This window comes from Scyliorhinus torazame, chromosome 14, assembly GCF_047496885.1.
Source record: "Scyliorhinus torazame isolate Kashiwa2021f chromosome 14, sScyTor2.1, whole genome shotgun sequence".
Taxonomy (NCBI): domain Eukaryota; kingdom Metazoa; phylum Chordata; class Chondrichthyes; order Carcharhiniformes; family Scyliorhinidae; genus Scyliorhinus; species Scyliorhinus torazame.
Genome location: NC_092720.1, coordinates 79272698 through 79295964, shown reverse-complemented (window position 1 = coordinate 79295964; position 23267 = coordinate 79272698). Strand labels below are relative to the sequence as shown.

General features: G+C 50.1%; 1 protein-coding gene across 1 annotated transcript in view; it reads left to right on the top strand.

Moving 5' to 3' along the window:
- Positions 1-23267, top strand: part of plch1 (phospholipase C, eta 1) — a 251627-nt gene that overhangs the window by 211074 nt on the left and 17286 nt on the right. Inside the window, exons 20-22 of the mRNA XM_072474403.1 lie at positions 12793-12939; positions 13044-13123; positions 15793-16138. Coding sequence (XP_072330504.1) covers positions 12793-12939; positions 13044-13123; positions 15793-16138 — 573 coding nt within the window. The remainder of the gene's footprint in view (positions 1-12792; positions 12940-13043; positions 13124-15792; positions 16139-23267) is intronic.

The following is a 23267-nucleotide window of genomic DNA, read 5'->3' as shown; positions in this document are numbered from 1 at the left end:
CAAATTGGATGATGTCTTAACAGCTTAATAGTTTGGCTGTATTTATCCACTTTCATGCGCATCCATGTTTAATCTCCCAATGGGTGCCTTGCATCTAATAAAGGGAACATCGCCTCCTAAAAGGTACCCTACTTCTTGAAATAACTAACAGTTTTTGACCTTTTTCCTCCAGTACCTAAAGCCCATAAGTTTTTTGACATCCCAGTTGTGAAAGCAGCTGCATATTTACATGTGAAACTACCTCAGTGAACCACGAATGTGCAAACTGCAACCTAACCTCACTTACCTCCCCCACCTCGGAGAAAATGATTGAGTGCATGGTTCGGGGGTGGGACTGGCAGAATCAGGACTCTGGTGCCATTTTGGCCAAAGCATGGAGCCCCTGGCTTTGCAAACAATTGGATCTGAATTTGGAAATGATCATCAATGGAATGTGGTATGTCTTAACTTATGGATGTCAAGTCATTCGCTGTTGTGCGTACATAATCTCTGCTTTTATAAATATAATTTGAAATATGATTGGTCTTCATGCTTCCTGTTGTTCTGGAAGCATTTGGTCCGAAAAAATATTTTTGAACAATTGAGATTACTGCAGAGAGATTTTGTGTTGAAAAATTAAGCTGAAGTACACAGTCCGTAGTATAGGATGTGACCAAGGTAGAAGAGATGAGTGACTAAATAAATCAGGATGTTGTATATACCTCAAGGTTGAAAGGGAGGCAAAGTCTGAGGGAGCTCTGGAATGCAAAACTGTTATTGAGAAATAACGAGTTTGAGGAAAGATACTGGTTGACACTCAGCCTGCGTTATGAACACACCTTCCTTGACCATCAAGTCCTGGGGTGAGTCTCAAACCTGGAACTGCTGGCTCAGTGGCAGGGATGCCATCCACTGTGCCACAAGATCCCTAATAGGAATACAATACTTGTTAATCAACTTGTCATTAATTAAGCTAGGCTGTTGACTACCATAGCGTACTGTTTCACAGACCTTGTCAGGATTCCAAAATATTTCCTTGTTTGCACAATTCCAGCTAAAACTGCACTTTCTCATAAGAGAGAAAGATTTAAAATTTGTACAATGATTAGGCTGCTTTCCCTTTTGAGGGGGGAGAGCTGACTGGTGGTGATTTAATCTGAGGATCACCACACCTCAGGTGAGGGGTGTAGCACACACGAAGCGAGACATAGAGAACTTCAATCGAGGCTTTATTGAGCAGACTTGTTCCCCAGCAGCTCAGTCACAGAATGCAGCTGCTGGGAGCAAACCGGGTTCTTATACCCCGCCTATCTGGGTGGAGCCCAGTAGGCGGCAGATCCAATCCGGACCCAGCACCTGTCCTCCAATAGCTCCTCGGCATTCATGGTATACCGTATTACCTCTGATACATACCACCACATTCTCCCCTTGTTAAAAAAGAACCCGGCGGGGTGGTGGGTGGTATGGTGGTCGGGGTTTACAGGGTCGGTGCCTTAACCATTGAACTACATACAATCATGCCGCTTTACTGGGCCACTGAATTATTCACATTTTACCCGATTAGCAGCGTTAACTATTTACAACAATGCCGCTTTACTGGGCCACTGAATTATATACATCTTAAGTCGACTCGGATGAGTCGAGATGGTGCTCTGGTCACCCTCTCTGATCGTCTCAGCCCGGGTGGTGGTGGTGGTGGTGCTGGCTCGGGTTCGGTCGACTCTGGGAGCATCACGCTGTCCCTCTCTGTTTCCTTACTCCTGGGCGGGCCTGGGAGGAGAACCGGTCCCCCCGGGAAGAGGGTGGCTATGGGGTGCACCGGCGGGAGTGAGGGGGTGGTGATTGGTGTTGGGGGGGGTGTGGGGAGCTCCGGCGGGCACCAGGTCCCGCAGAGAGACCGTGTCCTGTCGGCCGTCTGGGCACGCCACGTAGGCGTACTGCGGGTTTGCGTGGAGTAGATGTACCTTTTCCACCAGTGGGTCTGATTTGTGCGCCCGCACATGTTTCCGGAGCAAGATGGATCCCGGGGCTGCCAGCCAGTTTGGAAGTGACGTTCCAGAAGCGGACTTCCTAGGGAAGACAAGAAGGCACTCGTGAGGCGTTTGGTTTGTGGTGGTACACAGCAGGGACCGGATAGAATGAAGGGCATCCGGGAGGACTTCCTGCCAGCGGGAAGTTGGGAGACTCCTAGACCGTAGGGCCAGTAGGACGGTCTTCCAGACCGTTCTGTTCTCCCTCTCTACCTGCCCGTTCCCCCGGGGGTTGTAGCTGGTCGTCCTGCTCGAGGCTATGCCCTTGCTGAGCAGGAATTGAACTCATGAAGGAGCAGCTCGTCACTCATGAAGGAGGACCCCCTATCGCTATGGATAATAACCCGCTCGTTCCAGTTTTTCTTCCACAATAAGAGTCCACGCTTCATCCGCCGTCTCAAAGTAGTGGTGCCTCCCTCGATATGTGACCCACAGGGGAAACCGAACAGGGTAAAGATGGTGCAGAGGGCTTTAATGACTGTGGCCGCGGTCATGTCGGGGCAGGGGATGGCGAAGGGGAAACGGGAGTATTCGTCAACGATGTTAAGAAAGTACGTATTGGACTTCCGGGTGCGGCGATGACCAGCTGAGTCGCACGTTTCGGCAGCTCCCGGTGAAACGGACTTTTGGGCTCTTGATAGGAGCCCCAACGGCAATTTTGGCGGCTAAAAACGCTGTGCGGGAAACCAGAAGGGAATCCCCCTGGATACGGATGGAAAAAGGAGGAGAAAGTGGCCGGATTGCAGTGGATCCTCTAGAACAGCGGCAAGGAAGGCAAGCAAAAACCAAGATGGTGTCGGAAGGTGGCAGTTTAACATGGGGCCCTGAACAACAAGAGTTCTTGAAATGCTGTGTGGAAGAGCTCAAAAAGGAAATGAAGAAAGAGCTGTTGGCCCCGTTACTACAGGCGATCGAAGGGCTAAAGGAGGAACAAAAGACCCAGGAGCGGGAGCTTCGGGTCGTGAAGGCAAAGGCAGCCGAGAATGAAGACGACATACAGGGCCTGGTGGTGAAGACGGAGACGCATGAGGCACATCAGAAACGATGTGTGGAAAGGTTGGGGGCACTGGAGAACAACGCAAGGAGGAACAACCTGAGGATTCTTGGTCTTCCTGAAGGTGTGGAGGGAGCGGACGACGGGGCATATGTGAGCACGATGCTGCACTCGTTAATGGGAGCGGAGGCCCCGGCGGGTCCGTTGGAGGTGGAGGGAGCATACCGAGTGATGGCGCGAGGACCGAGAGCAGAAGAAATTCCCAGAGCCATAGTGGTGAGATTCCTCCGTTTTAAGTATAGAGAAATGGTCCTTAGATGGGCAAAGAAAACTCGGAGCAGTAAATGGGAGAACGCGGTGATCCGCGTTTATCAAGACTGGAGTGCGGCGGTGGCGAGAAGGAGGGCGAGCTTTAATCGGGCCAAGGCGGTGCTTCATAAAAAGAAGATAACATTTGGAATGCTGCAACCGGCAAGACTGTGGGTCACATATCGAGGGAGACACCACTACTTTGAGACGGCGGATGAAGCGTGGACTCTTATTGTGGAAGAAAAACTGGAATGAGCGGGTTATTAAAAAGAACGTTTGAACAAAGTGGTGGGGCGAATGTGGGGGGCGAAGAGGGGGGTTAAAAAGGGGGGAAAGAGGAGTTTTATGTACTAATCCTGCGATGTGGTAACTTTTCTCTCTTCCACAGGTGGTGATGGGGGGAGGAGGGGAGGTGGAGGAGATGGGGCGTTGGCCATTGGGGGCGGGGCCAAGGGAGCAGCGCGGGCTTGGTTCCCGCGCTATGATAATCATGGCGGGAATAGAGAAGCAGGAAGGAGGGGGCGTCGCACGGTGCGAGCCGAGGTCACGGGGGGAAACCGAGGTCGGCCAGAGTTTGCTGACTTCTGGGAGCAACATGGGGGGAGTAATTACGCTAGCGGGGGGGGTGGGAGGGGGAAATTACTGGGTTGCTGCTGCTGGGGAGAGGGGGGAGCTGGTATGGGAGGGGATGGGCAGGGGGGCACCGCCTGGGGGAGATACAGCTGCGTGGGAACCGGGTGAGGAGCTGGAAAAAGGGGATGGCTAATCGACAAGGTGGGTGGGGGGGTAGGAACCCCCCCACCCGGCTGATCACGTGGAACGTGAGAGGGCTGAACGGGCCGATAAAGAGGGCACGGGTACTCGCACACCTTAAGAAACTTAAGGCAGATGTGGTTATGTTACAGGAAACGCACCTGAAACTGATAGACCAGGTTAGGCTACGCAAAGGATGGGTGGGGCAGGTGTTCCATTCGGGGCTAGATGCGAAAAACAGGGGGGTGGCTATATTAGTGGGGAAGCGGGTAATGTTCGAGGCAAAGACTATAGTGGCGGATAACGGGGGCAGATACGTGATGGTGAGTGGCAAACTACAGGGGGAGACGGTGGTTTTGGTAAACGTATATGCCCCGAACTGGGATGATGCCAATTTTATGAGGCGGATGCTAGGACGCATTCCGGACCTAGAGATGGGAAAGCTGATAATGGGGGGAGATTTTAATACGGTGTTGGAACCAGGGCTGGATAGGTCGAAGTCCAGGACTGGAAGGAGGCCGGCAGCAGCCAAGGTACTTAAAGATTTTATGGAGCAGATGGGAGGTGTAGACCCGTGGAGATTTAGCAGACCTAGGAGTAAGGAGTTCTCGTTTTTCTCCTACGTCCATAAAGTCTACTCGCGAATAGACTTTTTTGTGCTGGGAAGGGCGTTGATCCCGAAGGTGAGGGGAACGGAGTATACGGCTATAGCCATTTTGGATCACGCTCCACACTGGGTAGACTTGGAGATAGGGGAGGAAACAGGAGGGCGCCCACCCTGGAGAATGGACATGGGACTAATGGCAGATGAGGGGGTGTGTCTAAGGGTGAGGGGGTGCATTGAAAAGTACTTGGAACTCAATGATAATGGGGAGGTCCAGGTGGGAGTGGTCTGGGAGGCGTTGAAGGCGGTGGTTAGAGGGGAGCTGATATCAATAAGGGCACATAAAGGGAAGCAGGAGAGTAAGGAACGGGAGCGGTTGCTGCAAGAACTTTTGAGGGTGGACAGACAATATGCGGAAGCACCGGAGGAGGGACTGTACAGGGAAAGGCAAAGGCTACATGTAGAATTTGACTTGCTGACTACGGGCACTGCAGAGGCACAATGGAGGAAGGCACAGGGTGTACAGTACGAATATGGGGAGAAGGCGAGCAGGTTGCTGGCACACCAATTGAGGAAAAGGGGAGCAGCGAGGGAAATAGGGGGAGTGAGGGATGAGGAAGGAGAGATGGAGCGGGGAGCGGAGAGAGTGAATGGAGTGTTCAAGACATTTTATAAAAAATTATATGAAGCTCAACGCCCGGATGGGAGGGAGAGAATGATGGGCTTCTTGGATCGGCTGGAATTTCCCAAGGTGGAAGAGCAGGAAAGGGTGGGACTGGGAGCACAGATCGAGGTAGAAGAAGTGGTGAAAGGAATTAGGAGCATGCAGGCGGGAAAGGCCCCGGGACCGGATGGATTCCCAGTCGAATTCTATAGAAAATATGTGGACTTGCTCGCCCCGGTATTGACGAGGACCTTTAATGAGGCAAAGGAAAGGGGACAACTGCCCCCGACTATGTCTGAAGCAACGATATCGCTTCTCTTAAAGAAGGAAAAGGACCCGCTACAATGCGGGACCTATAGACCTATTTCCCTCCTAAATGTAGATGCCAAGATCCTGGCCAAGGTAATGGCAATGAGAATAGAGGAATGTGTCCCGGGGGTGGTCCACGAGGACCAAACTGGGTTTGTGAAGGGGAGACAGCTGAACACGAATATACGGAGGCTGTTAGGGGTAATGATGATGGCCCCACCAGAGGGGGAAACGGAGATAGTAGTGGCGATGGATGCCGAGAAAGCATTTGATAGAGTGGAGTGGGATTATTTGTGGGAGGTGTTGAGGAGATTTGGTTTTGGAGAGGGGTATGTTAGATGGGTGCAGCTGTTGTATAGGGCCCCGATGGGGAGCGTGGTCACGAATGGACGGGGATCTGCATATTTTCGGCTCCATAGAGGGACAAGGCAGGGATGCCCTCTGTCCCCATTATTGTTTGCACTGGCGATTGAGCCCCTGGCGATAGCGTTGAGGGGTTCCAAGAAGTGGAGGGGAGTACTTAGAGGAGGAGAAGAACACCGGGTATCTTTGTATGCGGACGATTTGCTACTATACGTGGCAGACCCGGCGGAGGGGATGCCAGAAATAATGCGGATACTTGGGGAGTTTGGGGATTTTTCAGGGTATAAATTGAACATGGGGAAAAGTGAGTTGTTTGTGGTGCATCCAGGGGAGCAGAGTAGAGAAATAGAGGACCTACCGTTGAGGAAGATGTAACAAGGGTCTTTCGTTACCTGGGGATCCAGATAGCCAAGAATTGGGGCACATTGCATAGGTTAAATTTAACGCGGTTGGTGGAACAAATGGAGGAGGATTTCAAGAGATGGGATATGGTATCCCTGTCACTGGCAGGGAGGGTGCAGGCGGTTAAGATGGTGGTCCTCCCGAGATTCCTCTTTGTGTTTCAGTGCCTCCCGGTGGTGATCACGAAGGCTTTTTTTAAAAGGATTGAAAAGAGCATCATGGGTTTTGTGTGGGCCGGGAAGACCCCGAGAGTGAGGAAGGGATTCTTACAGCGTAGCAGGGATAGGGGGGGGCTGGCACTACCGAGCCTAAGTGAGTATTATTGGGCCGCTAATATTTCAATGGTGAGTAAGTGGATGGGAGAGGAGGAGGGAGCGGCGTGGAAGAGATTAGAGAGGGCGTCCTGTAGGGGGACTAGCCTACAGGCTATGGTGACAGCCCCATTGCCGTTCTCACCGAGGAACTACATCACAAGCCCGGTGGTGGTGGCTACACTGAAGATTTGGGGACAGTGGAGACGGCATCGGGGAAAGACTGGAGCCTTGGGGGGGTCCCCGATAAGAAACAACCATAGGTTTGCCCCGGGGGGAATGGATGGGGGATATGGAATGTGGCAAAGAGCAGGAATAACGCAACTGAAAGATCTGTTTGTGGATGGGAAGTTCGCGAGTCTGGGAGCGCTGACCGAGAAATATGGGTTGCCCCAAGGGAATGCATTCAGGTATATGCAACTGAGGGCTTTTGCGAGGCAACAGGTGAGGGAATTCCCGCAGCTCCCGACACAAGAGGTGCAGGACAGAGTGATCTCAAAGACATGGGTGGGGGATGGTAAGGTGTCAGATATATATAGGGAAATGAGGGACGAAGGGGAGACTATGGTAGATGAACTAAAAGGGAAATGGGAAGAAGAGCTGGGGGAGGAGATCGAGGAGGGGCTGTGGGCAGATGCCCGAAGCAGGGTAAACTCGTCGTCCTCGTGTGCCAGGCTAAGCCTGATTCAGTTTAAGGTATTACACAGGGCGCATATGACTGGAGCACGGCTCAGTAAATTTTTTCGGGTGGAGGATAGGTGTGCGAGGTGCTCGAGAAGCCCAGCGAATCATACCCATATGTTTTGGTCATGCCCGGCACTACAGGGGTTGTGGATGGGGGTGACAAAGGTGCTTTCAAAAGTAGTGGGGGTCCGGGTCGAACCAAGCTGGGGGTTGGCTATATTTGGGGTTGCACAAGAGCCGGGAGTGCAGGAGGCGAGAGAGGCCGATGTTTTGGCCTTTGCGTCCCTAGTAGCCCGACGCAGGATATTGTTAATGTGGAAAGAAGCCAAGCCCCCGGGGGTGGAGACCTGGATAAATGACATGGCAGGGTTTATAAAGCTTGAGCGGATTAAGTTCGTTCTAAGGGGGTCGGCTCAAGGGTTCACCAGGCGGTGGCAACCGTTCGTCGAATACCTCGCAGAAAGATAGATGGAATGGAAAAAAGAAGGCAGCAGCAGCAGCCCAGGATCGGGGGTGGGGGGTGGGGGGGGGGGGGGGTGGAAGGAGGAACCAGAAGGAATCTCAGGGTTGTTAATATATACTGTATAATATGTATAGGTCGTTGCGACAGATAATTATATATTGGACTGTTAAATTATATTTTTGGAGAGTGTTACTTGTGATAAGGCAGTTGCCAATAAGGGTTAGTTTTCATTTTTGTTATTTATTATTTATTCATTTTTTGCTTATAAAATAGGTCATTGTTATTTGTGTTGTTATAATATTGTGTAAAGGATGCACAATGTACTGTGTTGGTTGACCAAAAATTTTCAATAAAATATTTATTTAAAAAAAAGAAAGTACGTATTGTGATCGGTGGAGGGGAGGGGGCCTTTGAAATCCAAACTGAGGCGTTCAAAGGGACGGGAAGCCTTTATCAGGTACGGTTTGCATTCTGCGCAGATTTGGCAGTTCCTGGTGACTGTTCGGACCTCCTCGACGGAGAACGGGAGGTTGCGGGCCTTTATAAAGTGGTAGAAGCGAGTGACCCCCCGGGTGGCAGAGGTCCTCGTGGAGGGCTTGGAGACGGTCCACTTGTGCGTTTTGTCGTTTTTTTATCTTGCCCCGCTGTGCATTATCGCACATGAAGGCTACCGACCGTTGGTCAGTGAGGAGAGTGAATCTCCTACCGGCCAGGTAATGCCTCCAATGTCGCACAGCTTCCACTATGGCTTGGGCCTCCTTTTCTATGGAGAAGTGGCGAATTTCTGAAGCGTGGAGTGTCCGGGAGAAAAAGGCCACGGGTCTGCCCGCTTGGTTGAGAATGGCCGCCAGAGCTACATCGGATGCGTCGCTCTCGACTTGGAAGGGGAGGGACTCGTCGATGGCGCGCATCGTGGCCTTTGCGATATCCGCTTTGATGCGGCTGAAGGCCAGGCGGGCCTCTGTCGACAGGGGAAAAGTAGTGGACTGGATTAGTGGGTGGGCCTTGTCTGTGTATTGAGGAACCCACTGGGCGTAATAAGAAAAGAAGCCCAGGCAGCGTTTCAGGGCTTTGGTACAGTGGGGGAGAAGGAACTCCATGAGGGGGCGCATGCGTTCGGGGTCTGGGCCTATCACTCCATTACGCACTACGTAGCCCAAGATGGCTAGACGGTCGGTGCTAAACACTCATCTTTCCTCGTTGTAGGTGAGGTTGAGGGCGTTAGCGGTCTGGAGGAATTTGCGGAGGTTGGCGTTGTGGTCCTGCTGGTCATGGCCGCAGATGGTGACGTTATCGAGGTACGGGAACGTGGCCCGTAAACCGTGCTGGTCAACCATTCGGTCCATCTCCCGTTGGAAGACCGAGACTCCGTTCGAGACGCCGAATGGAACCCTTAAGAAGTGGTATAGCCGCTCGTCTGCTTCGAAGGCAGTGTACTTGCGGTCACCGGGGCGAATAGGGAGCTGGTGGTAGGCGGACCTAAGGTCCACGGTGGAGAAGACCTTGTACTGTGCAATCCGATTGACCATGTCGGATATGCGGGGAAGAGGGTACGCATCTAGCCGTGTGTACCTGTTGATGGTCTGACTATAGTCTACGACCATCCTCTGCTTCTCCCCTGTCTTCACAACTACCACCTGGGTTCTCCAGGGACTATTGCTGGCCTGGATTATGCCTTCCTTCAGCAGCCGCTAGACTTTGGACCTGATAAACGTCCGGTCCTGGGTGCTGTACCGTCTGCTCCTAGTGGCGACGGGTTAGCAATCCGGGGTGAGGTTCGCAAACCAGGAGGGCGGTTCGACCTTGAGTGTCGCGAGGCCGCAGATATAATGTTAAGCTCTGGAGGTTGCATTGGAAGTCCAACCCCAGGAGGGTGGGGGCGTAGAGGTGGGGGAGGACATACAGCCGGTAATTTTTGAACTCTCTCCCCTGCACCGTTAGGTTTGCGATGCAGAACCCTTTGATTGCAACGGAGTGGGACCCCGCCGCCAGGAAGATTTCTTTGGGTGCTTGGCCGAATTACAAGGGAACAGCGTCTTACCATGTCCGGATGAATAAAACTCTCCATGCTCCCCGAGTCGATCAAACACGGCATCTCGTGCCCGTTCACCAGCACCTTTGTCGTTGTCGTCTGGAGCCTCCGGGGCCGCGACTGGTCGAGGGTCACCGATGCCAAACGTGGTTGGTGTATCAGATCGTTGTCTTCAGGCAGTGTGGAGCCGTCCACGCTGGGGTCCTTGCCTGTCAGCCAAGATGGCGGCGTCCATGGATCGCACGCGGTCGGGGGTGGACAAAATGGCCGCTCCCATGGGTCGTACGTGGCCGGGGGTGGACAAAATGGCTGCTCCCATGGATCGCACGCGGCCTGTGGGTAGGAAGATGGCGGCGCCTGCCCCCCCCCCCTCGTGTCCGGGGTCCAAAATGGCGGCGCCCGTTGGCCGCCCGTGGGTCGCTGGGGGGTGTTGAGTCCGTGATCCCGTTTCTTCCCCGGAGTTAGCGGCGACCCCACGGGACTGGCACACCGCTGCATAGTGCTCCTTTTTGCCGCAGCTTTTACAGGTGGCCGAGCGGGCCGGGCAGCGCTGGCGGGGGTGTTTCGGCTGCCCCCAAAAGTAGCAGCGGGGCCCCCCCGGGTTGTCTGGGATTCTGGCCGGGCACGCTTGCGGAGGGGTGGGTGGTGCCGGGGTGTCAGTCGCGGCGGGGGTCCACGGAGCCCAAGGGGCTGTAGTGCGGTCGGGGGCATAGGCGCGGGCGTTTTGGAGGCCACGTCGAGGGAGGCTGCAAGGGCCCGTGCCTCTGTCCGAGAGAGTCTTTCTCTAAAAGTCTCTGGCGAATTTGCGACGATGCCAAACCTGCTACATAAGCATCTCTGATCAGGAGCTCCGTATGTTCATTCGCCGTTACCGCTGGGCAGTTGCAGTTTCTTCCCAGGATCGTTAAAGCATTGAAGAATTTGTCTAGCGATTCCCCGGGGATTTGTCGTGTCGTCGCGAGCTGGTAGCGTGCATAGACCTGGTTGACGGGCCTAATGTAGGTCTCTTTCAGCAAGTTGATCGCCGCTGGGAATTCTTCCGCGTCCTCGATGAGTGAGTAGATTTCGGGACTCACTCTGGAATGCAGGACCTGCATCTTCTGGTCTTCTGTTGGTCTGCCGGGGGCCATTCGGAGGCATCCCTCAAAGCACGCCAGCCAGTGCTTAAACGCCGATGTTGCGTTAGCTGCTTGGGGGCCGATTCGCAGGCACTCCGGGGCGAACCGGAGCTCCATATTCCTTTTTAGGTCTGCTCAATAAATTGTAGTACCATCGATCACACACGAGGCGAGACGTAGAGAACTTCAATCGAGGCTTTATTGAGCAGACTTGTTCCCCAGCAGCTCAGTCACAGAATGCAGCTGCTGGGAGCAAACCGGGTTCTTATACCTCGCCTATCTGGGTGGAGCCCAGTAGGCGACAGATCCAATCCGGAACCAGCATCTATCCTCCAATAGCTCCTCGGCATTCATGGTATACCGTATTACCCCTAATACATACCACCACCGGGGGCAAAGTTGAGAAGGCAGGGCCTTCGTGAATAACCTCAGCCAGTACAGGAATTGAACCCGTGCTGTTGGCCTTGCTCTGCATCACAAACCAGGTGTCTAACCAAGTGAGCTAAACCGGTCTTGAATTGTATTATTAATTAGGTTGATTCAATGATTCTGACTCAATCCAAGTTGCATACCTTTTACAATCATCTATTTCATGACCGGTCAGTACTCAATACATATCTTTAATTAATACAGGTTAACACAGAATATAAAATGGCTTCTTCAGCCACATGGTACTATTAAAATGGCTTCCTTGACCTTGTGAGTTATTACCATGAATATTGTATAAACATGGTTGAGTTGAACTAAAATCTAACCAAAATGTATCCACATGTGGCATTGTGAAGGAATTATCATCTGCCACCACTAACACTGGAGTGTCCCAAGAACTAGTAGGGTTGGGAAGGGTTCTTTGGTCTGTAGCACTGAGGCAGCCCAAGCTCATATTCAAATTTCTGGGGAAGGCTTCCGGGTTATCATTGCACTGGAAGGGAGTTGTAGCAATCCAGTGTGTCAGTATGAGGAAACTAAGTACTAGACAGTGGGGCTCTGATGTGTCGAAACTACGGTGCGGCATTATTCTTCGGTATGTGTGCATTGGGGGAAGAGGTGTGCGGAGTACTTGAGCACTGTAGAAGGAGTGAAAGGCACCATTTACATTGGGGGAAACCTTGGTGCCTGGGTGCATTGCTCCCAGTCTTCCTGAGTATGTGATCCTGTGGGTACAATAGTGTAGCAGTTCTGGCAATGGATTGGTAACTCAGCAAATGACAATTCAAATCCCACTATGATAAAGAATTCAATAAATGTGGTAATTGTGGGATAGCAAAGGAATTTTTAAAAGAGTCTAAAGGGTTGATGGGTTATCGTAAACCCAGCTGGTTTATTAATGTTCTTCAGTCCTTACCCAGTCCAGCTGGCATGTGACTCTAGCTTCACACTACATGTTGATTAACTATATCCTCACTCATTCACATATTCATGATACCACTTCATGTACACTCAAATACTTCCTTTCTTTCATACGGATCAACTCATCTGCCACATTTATAGTCATTGCTTTATACTGTCAACTTTTGATTAATTTGCGTGCTATCGTCTGGATAGCGCTAATTAAAATGAGGCTGTTTATGTTTCGGTGTCACAGTTTGTACTCATCATAACGTGAGATTAGACTTCATATTAAAATTTTCACCACATCGTGAATGATATCCGCATCAATATCAAAATTGGTTCTTTTCCAAAAAAAAGCAGTTAATAACAGCGATAGGTGTGTGTATGTGATATAAAGAGATGTTCCAAACACAAGTGGAATTCTAAATTTAATTCTCACCTTTAGGGTTTAATCCTGTCTGGGAGGAAACTGTAACTTTTACAGTCCACATGCCCGAAATAGCCCTGGTTCGGTTTCTAGTCTGGGATCATGATCCGATTGGTCGAGACTTTGTTGGTCAAAGAACTGTACCTTTTAGTACCCTCATGCCTGGTCAGTACACCTTTTGAAATCATTTGTGAAAACGCTATTCATTACTGCATTTCTGTGGACCAACAAGTAACTTATAGATTTGAACAAAATGCTTCCTTCCACAGGATATAGGCATGTTTACCTGGAGGATATGGAAGAAGCATCACTCTTTGTACATGTGATGATTCATGACATTTATGGAAAGGTATGTAACCTGTCTGCATTTGTTTATTTTCATCTCTGATTTGGAAATATTATTGGTCAAAGTGCTGCTTTATGTGTATGTAGTCTTTGGAGATACAAAATTGGATGTTAACTACATATAGCCAGATAAATTCTTGTGATTTTAAAACTTCAAGTAAGAGGAGGTAAAACAAAATTGCAAGTTAACTTTTAGCAACTTGGCTTTAAAAGGGATCGACCATAACGAACAGCAGAAGTTTTAAATTAGAATTCAAATTGAGATTAGGACGTGTAAATGATCATCTTCAAGTTTGAAATATCACTTAGAAATGAGATGGTCCTGCTATAATATTAGAAATGGAATGGCTGCTCATCAGCTGTGATATACTGTGAACAGTTTTGGTCCCTTTATCTAAGAACAGACATACTGGCGTTGGAGGCAGTCCGACAAAGGTTCACTAGAATATGGAGGGATTTTCTTATGAAGAGAGGTTAAGTAGGTTGGACTGTACTCATTGGAGTTTAGAAGAATGAGAGGTGACCTGATTGAGACGTCTAGGATTCTCAGGGGGCTGATAGGGTAGATGATGCGAGGTTGTTTCCTCTGTGGGGGTGTCTAAGACCAGAAGGCATAATATCAGAGTGAAAGGTCGCCAATTTAAGACCGAGATGAGGAATTTCTTCTCTCAAGAGGGTTGTGAATTTGTGGAATTCTTTACCACAGAGGCTGTATAGTTGATTTGTTCAATATGTTGAAGAGTGAGATAAACAGATATTTAATCAATAAAGGAATCAAGGGTTATGGGGATAAGGCAGGAAAGTAGAGTTGAGGATTATCACATCTGATCAGTCATGATCTCGCTGAATGTTGGAGCAGACTGATTGGCTGACTGGCCTACTTCTGCTCCTATGTCTTGTGGTCTTCTGGGTTTATACCAAGTATCCTGCTTGCCTTAAGTGACAATTAAGCTTTGCTCCTCAACAGACGAATTAGGCCTTATATTTATAGTGTTTGGATAGTGAAGGGAATACCTCAAGGTTACATTGTCTGTGGCAAACGTGCTTGTGTTCACAGTAAACAGTCTTTTGCTTTGGACTGGTGCCCCTAACCAGTCCAACTTGGTGTTATTCCTGGAGTTCCAGATGTGTGGCGAACATGCACGGCAATTACTTCTGCATAAAGCTCACTTTTATTTGACTGCTAAAAGTTGTTTCTCTGAACCAACCTGTGCATTTTTGCCTCTGCACCCGGTCAAAAAATGATGAAAGTGTATAATCGATGTATTGTGCCTGGATATTACAGCAGGCGGCAAAGGGAAGATGCATGCCACTGATGTCAAGAAAAGCTGCCTACAAACATTTAGTGGCTCTTTTGAGTGTCAATTCTCCCATTCAGGTGTGACTTTGAATCTGGCACCATCTACAGGAATCTGTGACATCCAACAAGAGTGAGGTCACAAGGGCAGAACAGTGGTTAGCACAGTTGCTTCACGGCTCCAGGGTCTCGGGTTCGATTTCCAGCTTGGGTCACTGTCTGTGCGGATTCTGCACGTCCTCCCCGTGTCTGCGTGGATTTCCTCCGGGTGCTCCGGTTTCCTCCCACAGTCCAGAGATGTGCAGGTTAGGTGAATTGGCCATGCTAAATTGCCCTTAGTGTCCAAAAAGGTTGGGTGGGGTTACGGGGATAGGTTGGAAGTGTGGGCTTAAGTGGGGTGCTCTTTCCAAGGGCCGGTGCAGACCCGATGGGCCCAATGGCCTCCTTCTGCACTGTAAATTCTATGAAGTCTATAAGCTGGTGGATCAGCCAAGCAGATTGAAGAACTTTCATAGCCTGGAAATAAAAGCAGGGGTCATAATTCACTTTAATAATCATATAGAGAGCAAAATAATAACTGGGACATAACAATTGAGATTACGGTTTAAAAACTGAAATATCGTAAGCTTTAAAAGTAAATTAACTTTTATTATTTTAAAAATCATCCAATGTTTACACATGGTGAGGAAGTGACACTCTATGGAATTAATATTTGTGTTTCCGAAAATTCGGAATTATTTATGACTTAAAACCTGCCAATAGTTTTTAGTGAGAATAGTGCCCACAAAGTTGAAGTTCATGTGAGACCACTTATTCTGTGTTGATCAAATCTGTAAAGACTGGAGCAGGGCATCACTGACACAAATGTCCAGATTTCTATATTTCACTGAAGATGTGTGAGCACCAGAGGTTATTGTCCATTTTATACAGTAGCTACAGTTTTGCTGTCAGTTTTGCTGTCATTACAACGTACAATTTGTCACTTTGTTTTGATCTGACTGTTATTTAAGAATGGTTTAATCCTTATAATTATTCAAAATAAATTAAAAACTTTGAAAGACCACAGATTTGTAAATAGCCATTTAAAATATACAACTTATTTTCTTTGAAGTTTCCATTGTGGTGTGTACCAAGCATTGTGAACTGTATTTCTTAATTAGCATGCCTGATGCAGAATTGCTCATATTTTCCCTGACGTCTGAAAAAATCTGAAAACAACATGTTCAACCCTTCATTAAAAATATAAAATCCCTCAAAAAATATAGAACATAGTGAAGAAGGAGGCCATTCGGCTTATCGAGTCTGCACCGACCCACTTAAGCCCTCATCAACATAGTTGATTCTCCTTATTTAATTACCAATGCTTTAACCACCAGATGCAGCAGCTAATGGGACTCAAAGGTCTATTTAACAAGAACAGCAAGTATGCCTCTGTGAACAGAAACCGTGGCAACTTTACGCAGAAGAAATCTTTTGGGAATCGAATTCTACGCCGCACTGCCAGTGCACCTACAAAAGGAAGCAAAAAGAGCAAAAGTGTGCTTTTGGAAATGTGCACTGAATTGAGGCAAAAAGAATCCAATCCTCTTGATTGCAGCAGGCAAGAAATTCAGAGCAAGCTTGGAACGAGAAAACTCCAAACACGGCCTGCTTCTATGCCAGTCGACAAATTGTTTTATGGAGAAATGCCGCCACCTGTTGCTGAAAGACCAGATAGCTCTGGTAAGGCAAATGCAGAATTCTAAAAATGCAAAATCACTTCATGTTTTTAGGCAGTGGTGCAAACAGGAATATGATTGTTTTAGAAAGAAATCTGGCATTTTAGAGAGCATTTATTTGTATTTATCAATATCAAAAATCAGATTTTCTGGTGTCATACGACAGAAAGGGGAATTCCTGAGATGTGTGTTAAGAAATTCATGGCAAGTTAGTCATATTCTGGTCCATTGATCACCAGTTTGCATGCATATAAAGCCTTGCTGAAGCATTCTCTTTTTAAAAAAATATATATTTTATTAAATTTTTCAAACAAACATTTTTCCCGTTTTTACAACTCAACAAGGGATTATACATTAACTAGTAAATAACATTATTTAAATAATATAGTGAACTAACAACAAAAACTAAAATTAAAGAAAAACAAATAGCAAAGACACAAAATAGTGCTCCCCCCCCTCCCCCCTGGGTTGCTGCTGCTGTCATTTCTATCTTTTCCTTATCGTTCCACGAGATAGTCAAGGAACGGTTGCCACCGCCTGGAGAACCCCTGAGCCGATCCTCAACGCAAATTTTATTCGTTCCAATCTTATGAACCCTGCCATGTCGTTTATCCAGGCCTCCACGCCTGGGGGTTTCGCTTCCTTCCACATAAGTAGAATACTATGCCGGGCTACTAGGGACGCAAAGGCCAAAATATCGGCCTCTTTCGCCTCCTGCACTCCCGGCTCTTCTGCAACCCCAAATATAGCCAACCCCCAGCCTGGCTTGACCCGGACCTTCACCACCTTTGAGATTACCCTTGCCAGCCCCCCCCCAGAACTCATGCAGTGCCGGACACGACCAGAACATGTGTGTGTGGTTCGCCGAGCTTCCCGAGCACCTCCCACACTTGTCCTCCACACCGAAAAACCTGCTCAGTCTTGCTCCCGTCATATGTACTCTATGTAGGACCTTAAATTGAATCAGGCTAAGCCTGGCACACGAGGACGAGGAATTTACCCTACTTAGGGCATCAGCCCATAGCCCCTCCTCGATCTCTTCCCCCAGCTCTTCTTCCCATTTTCCCTTCAGCTCCTCTATCATCACCTCCCCCTCGTCCCTCATCTCCCGGTATATTTCGGACACTTTGCCCTCTCCAACCCATGTCCCCGAAATCACACTATCTTGGATCCCCTGCGTTGGGAGCTGCGGAAATTCTCTCACCTGTTGCCTCGCAAATGCCCTCACTTGCATATACCGGAAGGCGTTCCCGGGGGGCAACTTATATTTTTCTTCTAGCGCTCCCAGACTTGCAAACATCCCGTCTGTAAACAGGTCTCTCAGCTTCCTAATTCCCGCTCGTTGCCAACACTGGAACCCCCCATCCATCTTCCCTGGGACAAACTTGTGGTTATTCCTTATCGGGGACCACACCGAGGCACCCGTCACTCCCCTGTGTCACCTCCACTGCCTCCAGATCCTCAAGGTTGCCACCACCACTGGGTTTGTGGTGTACCTTTTCGGGGAGAATGGCAGCAGCGCCGTCACCAGCGCTTTTAGGCTTGTTCCCTTACAGGACGTCATCTCCAGCTTCTTCCACGCTGCTCGCTCTTCCTCCCTCATCCACTTACAGACCATCGACACATTGGCGGCCCAATAGTAGTCGCTCAAACTCGGCAGCGCCAGTCCCCCTCTGTCCCTACTGCGCTGCAGGAACCCCCTCTTTACTCTCGGGGTCTTTCCTGCCCACACAAAGCTCGTAATGCTCCTGTCTATTTTTTTGAAAAAGGCCTTTGTGATCAGAATGGGGAGGCATTGGAACACGAAAAGAAACCTCGGGAGAACCACCATTTTAACTGCCTGCACTCTGCCCGCCAGCGACAGCGGCACCATATCCCACCTCTTAAAGACCTCCTCCATCTGCTCCACCAGTCGCGTCAGGTTAAGTCTATGCAGGGTTCCCCAGTTCCTGGCCACCTGGATCCCCAGGTATCGGAAGTTCCTTTCCACTCTCCTCAGCGGCAGAGCATCTATCCCCCTGCCCTGTTCCCCGGGGTGCATTACAAAAAGCTCGCTCTTCCCCATATTTAGTTTGTCTCCCGAGAACTCTCCAAACTCCCTAAGTATCTGCATTACTTCTGGCATCCCCTCTACCGGGTCCGCAACATATAGCAGTAGATCATCTGCGTAGAGCGACACTCGGTGCTCCTCTCCCCCTCTAAGCACCCCCCTCCATTTCTTAGAATCCCTCCGCGCTATGGCCAGTGGTTCAATTGCCAACGCGAACAGTAACGGGGACAGTGGACACCCTTGTCTTGTACCCCTATGTAGCCGAAAATACCCCGACCTTTGCCGGTTTGTGACTACGCTTGCCACCGGGGCCCCATATAAGAGTCTGACCCATCTAATAAACCCCTCACCGAACCCAAACCTCTTCAGCACCTCCCACAGGTAGTCCCACTCCACCCTATCGAATGCCTTCTCTGCATCCATCGCCGCCACTATCTCTGCCTCCCCCTCCGGTGGGGGCGTCATCATCACCCCCAGCAACCTTCGTACATTAACATTCAGTTGCCTCCCCTTTACAAACCCTGTCTGGTCTTCATGCACCACCCCTGGGACGCAATCCTCTATCCTTGTCGCCATCACTTTTGCCAGCAGTTTGGCATCTACATTTAGGAGTGAGATAGGCCTGTATGACCCGCATTGCAGCGGGTCTTTATCTCGTTTCAGGATTAGCGATATCGTCGCCTCCGACATTGTCGGGGGTAGCATCCTCCTTTCCTTAGCCAATGTGGTAGTATGTATTGGGGGTCATGTGGGACTGGAAGCCCTAATGTCATTGGCTGACAGATCCCGGGTCCTGGTTGGCCGTTGACCTCCAGCTCCGCCCTGAAGGCGGAGTATAAGAAGCCGGAGTCTTCCCCCGCAGGCCAGTTTACTATCGAGCTGCGGGGGAACAGACATGCTTAATAAAGCCTCGTCGACTTCACTCTATTCGTCTCACGGAGTCTTTGTGCGCTACAGCCTCATTAAAAGTTCTCGCCAAGAGCGGGGCCAACAGATCCATATACTTCCTGTAGAATTTCACCGGAAATCCCGGGGCCTTCCCTACCTGCATGTTCCCCAGTCCTTTAATCACCTCATCCACCTCATTTGGCGCCCCCAGACCTGCCACCTCCTGCCCCTTCACCTTCGGGAACCTTAGCTGGTCCAGAAAGTGTAACATTCCTTCTTTTCCCCCCGGGGGTTGGGACTTATATAGCCTCTCATAAAAGATCTTGAACACCTCATTCACTTTCCCTGCTCTCTGCTCCATATTTCCCGTTTCGTCCCTAACTCCCCCGATCTCTCTCGCCGCCATCCACTTCCGAAGTTGGTGGGCCAACTGCCTTTTCCCCATACTCATATTGCATCCCCTGTGCCTTCCTCCACTGTGCCTCTGCCTTTCCCGTGGTCAGCAGGTCAAACTCCGTCTGTAGTCTTCGTCTTTCTCTGTATAGCCCTTCGTCTGGGGCCTCCGCATATTTTTTATCCACCCTCAAAATTTCCCCCACTAATCTCTCTCTTTCTTTGCCCTCTTGTTTCCCCTTGTGGGCTCTGATGGAGATCAGCTCTCCTCTAACCACCGCCTTCAGCGCTTCCCATACTACCCCCACCTGAACCTCCCCATCGTCGTTGACCTCCAGGTATCGCTCAATACACCCCCTCACCCTTCCGCAGACCCCCTCGTCCGCCAGTAGTCCCATATCTAGTCGCCAGAGTGGGCGCTGCTCCCTTTCCTCTCCTAGTTCCAAATCCACCCAATACGGGGCGTGGTCTGAAACGGCTATGGCCGAGTACTCCGTTCCTGCCACTTTCGGGATCAGTGCCCTTCCCAAAACGAAAAAGTCTATCCGGGAGTATACCTTATGGACGTGGGAGAAGAAAGAGAACTCTTTTGCCACCGGCCTGGCGAATCTCCACGGATCCACTCCCCCCATTTGTTCCATAAATCCCTTAAGCACCTTGGCCGCTGCCGGCCTTCTCCAGTCCTGGATCTGGACCGGTCTAGCCCTGGATCCAGCACTGTGTTAAAATCCCCCCCATTACCAAATTTCCCATCTCCAGGTCCGGGATACGTCCCAGCATTCGCTTCATGAATCCCATGTCATCCCAGTTCGGGGCATATACATTCACCAGCACAACCGCCTCTCCCTGCAGTCTGCCACTCGCCATCACATATCTGCCCCCACTGTCCACCACTATATTCTTAGCCTCGAATGATACACGTTTCCCCACCAATATTGCCACCCCTCTGTTTTTCGATTCCAACCCTGAGTGGAATACCTGTCCCACCCATCCTTTTCTTAGTCTAACCTGATCCGCCACCTTCAGGTGCGCCTCCTGGAGCATGACTACGTCCGCCTTCAGTCTCTTTAAGTGCGCAAACACCCCTCTTAATTGGCCCGTACAAGCCTCTCACATTCCACGTGATCAGCCGGATTGGGGGACCATTCACCCCCCCTCCTCCCCCCCCCCCCCCCCCCCCCCCCCCCCCCCGCCGGTCGACTATGGCCATCCCCTTTTTTAGGCCATCTCCTCATCCAGATCCCGCGCACCCGTCTGTCCCCCAGGCAGCGCCTTCCCACCCCGATCACCTCATCTCTTACCAGCTCCCCCTTGCACTTAGCAGCAGCAACCCAGTTAATCCCCCCCCCCGCCGCTAGATCCACCTCTAGCTTGGTTACTCCCCCCATATTGCTTCCGGAAGTCAGCTAACTCTGGCTGACCTCTGCTTCCCCCGTTCACTCTTTGACCTCCCTGCGTGTGGGGTTCCCTTCCTTCCTGTGCCCGTTTTCCCGCTATAATTTCCATAGCGCGAGAAAATACCCACGCTTTCCTCTTGGCCCCGCCCCCTATGGCGCAGTTCCCTCATTCCCCTTCCCTGTCCCTTTTTCCACCGGCGCCCACATTTCTTCGTGTGTCCCCCCATCAGGGGGAGAGAAATTCCCCGTCCAACATTGCTGTACAATCGCCCTCCCCTTTCCCCACTTTACATTCCTGTACCACCACCTCGCTGCTTCTCTCCAAACATCAAACTCTCAAATCTGGTCCAGTTTCTCCTCTTGGATGAATGTCCATGCCTCATCCGCCGTCTCGAAGTAGTGGTGCTTGCCCTGATGCATGACCCACAATCGCGCCGGCTGCAGCATCCCAAATTTTATTTTCTTCCTATGGAGCACCGCCTTGGCCCGGTTAAAGCTTGCCCTCCTCGCCACCTCCGCATTCCAGTCCTGATACACGCGTATCACCGCATTCTCCCATTTACTACTCCGTGCCTTCTTGGCCCAGCTCAGGATCATCTCTCTGTCCGTGTAGCGATGGAACTTCACCACTATTGCTCTTGGTGTTTCACCTGCCTTTGGTCTTCTCACGAGGACCTGGTACGCTCCCTCCACTTCCAGGGGGCCCGTTGGGGCCTCAGCTCCCATTAGCGTGTGGAGCATCGTGCTCACAATAAGCCCCAACATCAGCTCCCTCTGCTCCTTCGGGGAGACCTAGAATCCGTAGGTTTTTCCTCCTCGAGCTGTTCTCCAGGGCTTCCAGCCTTTCTATGCACCTCTTATGTAGTGCCTCGTGCATCTCCGTTTTTACCACCAGACCCTGTATCTCATCTTCATTCTCGGCTGCCTTTGCCTTCACTCCACGGAGCTCCATCGCCTGTACCTTTTGTGTTTCCTTCAGTCCCTCGATTGCCAGTAGCATCGGCGCCAGCACCTCTTTCTTGAGCTCCTCCACACATCGTCGGAGAAACTCCTGCTGGTCCAGGCCCCATACCATCTGGGCTCCATCCGCCGCCATCTTGCTTCTCCCTTCTCTTCTCTGCCGCTGCTCCAGAGGATCCTTCGCAATCTGGCCACTACCGCCGCTCCTTTCCATACATACCCGGGGGGACTCCTTCCTTGGTCACCCCACACTGGGTTAGGCCGGAAAATAATTCCGTTGGGGCTCCCGATAAGAGCCCACAAGTCCGTTTGAACGGGAGCTGCCGAAACGTGCGGCTTAGCAGTGCATCACCGCAACCGGAAGTCCAGGCTGAAGCATTCTCAACAATCTTCATCCAGATATGGCAAGTGGATGATCCACCTCGACTTCCTCTGGAGGTCCCCAGCAACACAGATGCCATTGTTCAGCCAATTTGATTCACTCCATGTGATATCAAGAAACAGCTGACTATTAGAAAGGCTATGGGCCCTGACAATATTCCAATAGTACTAAAGGCTTGTGCTCCAGTACCTGCTGCACCCCTAGCCAAGCTGTTCCAGTGCAGCTACAACACTGGCATCTACCCAGCAATGTGGAAAACTACCCAGGTATGACCTGTACATAAAAAGCAGGCCAAATTCAACCCAGTCACTTACCATTCTACACTCAATTGCCAGTACAGTGATGGAAGGGGTCATCAACAATGCTATCAAGCAGCAGTTGCTTAGCAATAACCTACTCACTGATGCTTGGTTTGTGTTTGCAAGGGCCACTCACCTCTTGACCTCATTACAGCCTTAGTTCAAACAAGGATAAAAGAGCTGAACAGAGGTGGGGTGAGTGACTGCCCTTGACATTAAGACAACATTTGACCGGGTGTGGGATCAAGGAACCCTAACAAAATTAGAGTCAATGGGAATCTGTACCTGGCAGAAAGAAATATGATTAGCCGGCCCAAAATGCCGATGACATCATCAATGCATTACGTGATAAAACACAGTGAACTTGTTCCAACTAGGATCAAACATGAATACACAATACTTTCCCCCTCCTTTACACCAGAGGTTCCTGCAATGAAACACTGTATAAGTTAACAATCAAAATTTTCAATAGGAAAAATTAACAAACACAAGTCAATAAGTTAGACGTTTCAGAGGATGTCGATTCCTGTATGATTATCATCGAACCACTGGTGTCTGTTTTTTTTGTGTTGACTGTAATCTCCGGTGTTTTTGGTTGAGTTTCGCCGTCGTCCTTAGTTGTCTCAACCAGAGTCGACGTAGAATTTGGAGATTTATTTGGTCTTGAAATGTCCCCAATTGAGGTACAGTTTTCCAGAATTATTTCTGGTATTGTCAGGTACTCGGGTAGGTACAGGTTTCCACTTGGCACAGTTTGTTGCAAA